At 47.8% G+C, this 7,116-nt stretch overlaps 1 protein-coding gene across 2 annotated transcripts in view; it reads right to left on the bottom strand.

Annotated features, from left to right (window-relative positions):
* Positions 1-816: 816 nt before the first annotated feature.
* RILPL1 (Rab interacting lysosomal protein like 1) overlaps positions 817-7,116 on the bottom strand; it is a 29,636-nt gene continuing 23,336 nt past the window's right edge. Inside the window, exons 7-8 of one of the 2 annotated variants that reach the window (XM_081893406.1) lie at positions 4,117-4,204; positions 1,030-1,169 (exon numbers count right to left, since the gene is read on the bottom strand). In XM_081893406.1, coding sequence (XP_081749532.1) covers positions 1,164-1,169; positions 4,117-4,204 — 94 coding nt within the window. In that variant the 3' untranslated portion in view covers positions 1,030-1,163. Of the gene's footprint in view, positions 1,170-4,116; positions 4,205-7,116 lie in introns of both variants that reach the window. The other variant, XM_081893405.1, reaches the window with a different exon arrangement.

Genomic DNA, 7,116 nt, shown 5'->3' with positions numbered 1-7,116 from the left:
CCAGAATGGTTTAGCAATAAATCCTCCTTCGCAGGAAGTCTGAAAATTATAGCTCTGTGAAGGGGTCAGGGGTCTCCTAGCAGCTCTCAGCACCCGTAGCCCATTAGCTCCCAGAATTCTTGAGGAGGACACTACTTTAAACATTTAGTGTGCAGCAGGCTCCATATAGGCAGAATTTGTTTCAAAACTTACTTTTGTTCCCAAGGCTATTGAAGAGACAACACCTGTGTTTTCTGTAGAAGAGACTGCCCTCCCAATGACAGAGGGGGAAGAGGTTAGAATACAAGGAGGAATTTTTAAAAGGGTTAGCATAAATTTCAGATGTTTAGTTTCCATTAATACATCAGAAAATTCATAGCAAAAATGCAAGGCACCATCACCTTGTACACCATGCTTTAGGCACTATAAATAACAAACCAAAAATAATAATACATAGTCCTGATCCATTTGGAAGGCGATCCAATTCCAGTATGTTGCATTAGTCTTTTTCCACCATGGATTCATTCCTGCAAAAGGAAGGTCCTGCTTCAGCTGCAAACAGGACTTGCATGACAGCTATGACTAGACGCCACTTCTCTAGAACAATCATTAGAGGAAGATGACGGCTGAATGATCATGACGAAGTTCCCTTCCCCAATAAACTGGGCAAGGGGAGTCTTCAGACGTTAGCAGGAACTTGAATGCAACTCTTCAGCAACAACATAGATCTCTTTTTTTGGTTTAAAGTGAACTTGTGTTAAGTGAAGTGAATGCAAGCTTTCAAAAACAACCCACAGGCTTGTTAAATTAGCACACAGCAACGACCCTGCAGGGTGGCTACAGAGGCCCTAGGATCTTGCTTTTGGAGTGTAGTCACCAAGTAAACATCAAGGGATTCTGTGTGGAAAAAGAAACCCCTCATTCCAACTGGGTAAGGGGCTTGGAATGGGGAGGAGAGCCATATCCAGGCGCCACAATCCACTAGACAAGTTCCTTCATATTTTCTTGTGCTGTTACCATTGCAACCGCAATCCCTGGGCTCCAGTCACAGGTGCTGTAGGGCCTCCAGGCCTTGTTCGGTGTATGCATCGTCTTTGTTAGAGTTGGCCCACTCGCCAAAGGAACTCTGAAAGGGGGCATTTCTCTGCAATGCTGGCATTCGTTTCTTATCACGGGAAAAGAAACTAAACCTTCCAAGAGAAGTGGGGTGTGGAGAAGAGGAGAGAGAAAAAGGGTGGGAACACCACACAGGTTAAGGCGTTGAAACTTGGAGGAAGGATCTGAAAACATCTTTCAGTGCTAAGTGATGCAGCAAACATGGTCAAGCAATGCAAGAAACCAGGCCAAATTCTAACAGGGGAGAGAAATCTCTTGTTTTGGGGGAGACAGGTTTAGAAACAGCCTCTCAACTGGGTCAAGAACCACATAAGTACCATTAGCGGAAAAGTGTAAGCCTTCTGTAGGTATTTCTCCATGCCATCATAATATGCTGGATTCCAAGTCACAGGGGGCAGTTTATGTGCACAGAGCAGGTGCCCAGGTCCCGGGTCCAAGGTATTTTGGCACCTGAGGCTAAAGCCAATATGCCATCTGTCTCCCATGTATAAAAGCTGACCAGATTGCAGTGGCGTAGCGTGGGGGGTGCAGGGGGGGCCGGCCGCACCGGGCGCAACATTTGGGGGGGGCACTCGCACTCGCAGCTCTCTGCCCCTACTAAAATCCATGGGTTAGGGGGCGCAAATTACTTGCCTTGCCCCAGGTGCTGACAACCCACGCTACGCCACTGTCAGATTGGCAGCTGAATCTTCCTTTGACAATGGCAGTGGACCAGTCTTCCACTGCACCCGAGGGCAGGATAGCTGGGTGGGGGGCCCCACAGGGCAGGCCGTATGACACATCCAGCGCTGTCCACTCCTCACCCCACACATTCTGTATCTGAGGTGGCCGCCTCACTCTGCCTCATGGGCCAGGCCTCTTCCTCAAATGCTCTCCCCGCAAACACAAGGACAGCTGAGAGGGGGCAGCGGGGGCAGGACCAAGAGGCCCACTCCCACCCCCTGCATGCCATGTGATTATGGGCACATGGAGCAGACTATCTGCAGGGGGCTTGTGATTTTGTACCAATTACCCCAAGTGACATTGCTTTCTGTTTTTACACCAAGTGAAGGAAATAAAAAAAAGTGAACAACTAGGGAGAACAACATTTCAATGTTCTAATTATTATTACCTTAGTCTGTGTGAAGGGAAAGGGATTTCTGTGCATTTTTTGAATTATCTATTATGAACACTCAATGAAACTGTAACTTGCCCCCTTCCATCCAGCCAAATTCTGCCCACTTAGAAATGAGGGGACTTTCCAACAGGCCAGATTTTGAACAGGTTTCTGTGACAAGCACAGATCTAATTCCAGCCATCTGAAAGCTGTTGGCAATTTTCCTTCCATCAAAGAGACTTATGTTAAAATTTTATTTGATTCAGTTTTGGGCAAGCTATTTCTCTGTCAGTCTCAGGTTCCAATTAGTAACATGGATTGTGGAGATAAATGCAGAGACTAAGCAGAGGGTCTTCCAATATACACAGTTCCAGTTATTTGTGTGCCTATGTGCAAATCTAGCCCAAATCCCCTCATTTCCAAAAACAGTTTGTTATACAGACTGGGAAGAAGTTGGGGTAGCTATTTGACAGGTGCAAGTCCAAAACCCAGACTTTTAAGAGCACAAATTCAGCAGTCAGTCAGATTTTGGGCAGTGTACACTTCACAGTTAGTAGCATTTCAGCACAATCCTATGACATCTACTCAGAACCAAGACCCTTCAGTTCAATGGGGCTTGGGTCTCAGGTACATGAATTTAGGATTATAACCTGAATTACACTATGATCTTCTATTGGCACAGCACAGTCCAACAGAAGCAGAAGGAGCCAACCATCATCTTTGAGACGGCCACAATTAAAATATACATTGAATTTAGAAGCAGGATAGAGGGGGACAGCCCAGGTGTCCTGGTAGCCCAAACACCTACAAAGTTGATGCTGGCACCTCCAAACTTGAGATAGGTCTCCAGCCATGACATACAAAGGTGAGCACCTGTGTTTGGGCATCCATGTTAGCAGATATATCCTTTACTCCAATTTGGGGTGGTCTGTGGGCATTACAACCAGGTCGTAAACCTAGGCTGCCAACTTGACAATGTTTGTTCATTGCTGTTTTGAGGTTTGATACCCATTTGAGTCTCATTACAAGCTGACATGAAAGATGACAGGCTATGCTATCCTAACATTTGGGGCTTTGTCAGTTAAATCAATATTGCATATCGTATTTTCACCTGTTGCGATTAAATTTAAAAACAAAAATTGCTGTGATCTGTCAGTAGGCAGGTTTCAAAAGCAAGATTAAACAACATTAGTGATTAATATGCTCCTATCTAATAGGTCAACAATAGGTTCTTGTTTGTCTGAATACCCGCTCCATCACTGGCAAAGTACACGTCATGGATGCCTAAACACATCCTAGCTGCCGAATGGGAATGGCTCACTATCAGAATGTTGACAAAGTGACAATTCTACAAAGGCAGCACAATGCCAGCTGAACAAAATAGGCTTATAAGTTGTAGCCAGACTAGCAAGGGAATTTCAGGTAGAGCACTGGGGGCCAAAGGGCCAGCAAGATGGTAGGAAGGACCGGAGTGTCATATATAATTTTTCAACCAACTGTCCACATATTTGCTTGAAAAACTCTCAATTAAAATTCCTTGTCTATTAAGCCAATTATTAAACCAGGGATGGGTAACCTGTGCCTCACCAAGTATTGCTGGACTACAACTCCCATCATTCCTGGCCGCCCGGCATTCTGGCTAGGGCTGGTGGGAGTTAAGAGTCCAGCAAGATTGGTGAGGCCAGAGGTCCCCCTTCTTGCATTAGAAGAAAGTGCAAAGGGGCACAGACTGCTTGGTAAATAAGCGGTTACATCATGCAGCAGAGGAGCATTCTGATTGGCCATCTTCAAAAAAAAAAAGGTTTTATGATCCCACAGTCAGCCAAGGAGAATACAGCCAAGGTTAAGGTGAGGAACAGCCACACATCATGCACAAATAGGAGAACAAAAACTCCACAGTAACCAATTATAAAGAGAGTTCCTACAAGGGACATAAGTCTTCTTATTGGCTGCAATGTGGGATCATCAGGGATCAATCCGGCAGCTACCATAGGCATTATAGCTGTAAACATCCTGGTTGGGAAAGCACAGACACAAAAGAGAAAAGAGGCTTAAGTAAGAAATAAAAAGGTATTCAAGTACACACAAGCACAGGAGAGGGGGGGGAAGCAAATCAAGGAAGCCAGAGGAAACGACAGACATGGGCGCTGACTTACACAAAGGACAATGTTTTTACAAGGCGGAGAAGGGTCTGTATTGCCCCAGAGAGCCTCTGATCTCAAGGCAAGTCCTTCTGAATCAATCCAATTGAGAGCCAGTTGTGGGGGAGTGAGAAATGTCCTTATTTTCATCTGAGGAACGTTAGAGAGTATGAACATAGGATCCAACTCCTAGGGGCTGAGGTCACTTCAGCCCACCCAACAAAATACTGGAAGGGTCCAGCCCCTCCCTCCAGGTTGATGGGCATTGCCACTCAAATGGTGTGCATGACCGTGTAATGTGGGGCAGTTGGCACCCCTGCCCATGAATGTTAAAGTAGTGCAAGAGGGCTTGACGTGTTTACTGCGGATGTGACCTTAGAGCTTAAGACACAAACAGGGAAAGACTAACTCCACCATGTCCTGCTTGTGAGTTCCCAAAGGCATTTCAGGGCTCTTGCACTAGCGGATAGGTAAGTTTTGTGCAAAAGAGGAATCCGCTGTTCTAGCAGAAACTCATTGCACAGTCTATTATGCCTGGGGCTGCCATATGTCCAGATTTTCCAGGGGGCAGGATATCCAAAATGTGGAGTTTTGTCCTGGATCTTAGGCAAGCCAATCAAAAAACTGCAGCTCAACAATTTTGGGGTCTTTCTAAAAAAGTCGCTTATCTATTCTTAGGCAACCGTGTCTCACAGGCACGAAACATTTCAGCAGTGTAGTGTAGCTGCTGGAGTGTCGGGGTGAGAGAGTTCAAATCCCCACTTGGCCCTGAAGCTCCCTGGGTGACCTTGGGACACTCTCTGCCTCTCACAGGATTGTTTCAGGGATTAAATACGGAGGGGGAGAACTCTTATATGTCACCTTCAACTCCTTGGAGGGGAAAAAAGGTGGCATGTACCGTATTTTTCGCTCTATAGGACGCACCTGGCCATAGGACGCACCTTGTTTTAGAAGGGGAGAACAAGAAAAAAAAATATCCCCCTTTCTGCTCAGCACCCCTTCAGCGAAGCAGCAGGAGTGTGCTGTGCCCGGGGGGAAAGGTTACCGAGAGGCTAGGTCAGGGTCCTGGGTCGAGGGTCAGTAGATTGTCCTCCAAGGGTGGAGCAGGGTCTGAAGCGAGGAGCCGGGCAAGGACAGGAACTCAGAAGGTGCAGGTCTGGGTGCTGGCCGAAACAGCTCTTCAACGACGTTGCTCCCGCAACCTGGGACCGGGCTGACTGGCCTTTATCTTCTCTGAGGCCAGGGGCGGTCCCGGCCCCCAGGAGACCCGCCTCTCCTGGCCTTAAGGCGAGCACTCCTCCTGGGAGAAACCAGTTCCCTCCGCCTCTCTGCCCTGAGCCTCTGCAGCTCAGGAGAGGATGGAGGGTTACTGGACCCAGGGGGAGACTCGCCTTCCCCTGACAGGGCTGGGAGAGGAGCACCTGTAGGCACTGAGTCCTCAACCACCTCTGGAGCCAGAGTGGATTCACCTGGTGCCTGCTGATGAGGATCCAGCACAGGTGCAGGCGCTTCAGAATCAAGGCCCTGCCCCAGTTCAGCCGGCCCTGGAGGCGGGGACTTCTGGGCAGGCTGGGGTTCCTCCGGTTCAGGCTCTGAATCGGACAGCCAGGACATCACAAGGAGAAACGGAGCCCCTTCCATTTCTCCTCCCGCTTGGCTGAAGGAGTGTTGCGCAGCTCTCCCAGCTTCAGCAAAAGGAACCCAAAGCCTTTGGAGCACAGCGCGAGGTCCCGCTGCACTCCAAAGGCTTCAGGTGGCTATCCCTGAAGCCTGGAGAGCAAGAGGGGTTGGTGTGCACCGACTCCTCTAGCTCTCCAGGCTTCAGAGAAAGCAACACGTAGCTTCCGGAGCGTGGAGGGAGCGCTCCCTCTGCGCTTTGGAGGCTTTGTGTTGCTTTCGCTGAAGCCAAGGAGCCTGCATTCACTCCATAGGACGCACACACATTTCCCCTTAATTTCTGGAGGGGGGAAATTGCGTCCTATAGAGCGAAAAATACGGTAAGTGCAATAAATAATGAAGTACAGTTTACCACTGGCTTTAACTTAGTGCTGCATTGCACACAACTCATACATTTATAGCAAATTCATTTGCTGAGCGCCTGTTTTTATGTAGCCAAAACGGCACCATCCATGCACAAGACAGGAAATGCCAACAGGTTTGGGGGAACCCAAAGGTTTGTAGAAGTACAAACAAACATCTGTGGGAGAATAAAACTTAAGGGGGGCAGAGAAAAAGCCCAATGAGGACTGAGCATGTTCTCTATGCATGAATGGTGGCTGATTGCTGGAGTGGAATGAATGGGACATCATGTTGGGACCTGGAAGGGGAGCAATATCCCGCTGCAACCGTTGGCTGCAGATGCCACTTGTTGCTGTTGATTAAGGACACAGCTGAGATCACCAGAGCACTTTTTTGCTTCTGACCTAAACACAGGTCCGAGACATTCCCAACAGAGCTGCTTCTGGGAGATGCTATTATTAGAATCAAAAACAACACACAGAGTTGTTATTATTCTGAACGGGTTTTCAACAGTTACACAGCTTGGCTGGCTGGGTTGCATCAAGCCTCCCCCCACGTCATTAAACACACACACACACACACACACACACACACAGAGAGAGAGAGAGAGAGAGAGAGAGAGAGAGAGAGAGAGGCTTTTGTCTGTCTTCTTTTTAAAGCCAGCACTGATCATCATGTCAGCAACAAACAAGTGACACAACCTTTGAAACAAAGGGCCCTTTTTGCTCAGTGTACAAAACGAGGTAGATCTGGCTTCTTAAAAAA

Source organism: Podarcis melisellensis (genome assembly GCF_964234715.1).
Source record: "Podarcis melisellensis genome assembly, chromosome: 16".
NCBI classification, from domain to species: Eukaryota; Metazoa; Chordata; class Lepidosauria; order Squamata; family Lacertidae; genus Podarcis; species Podarcis melisellensis.
This window is presented reverse-complemented; position numbering and strand designations above follow the sequence as displayed.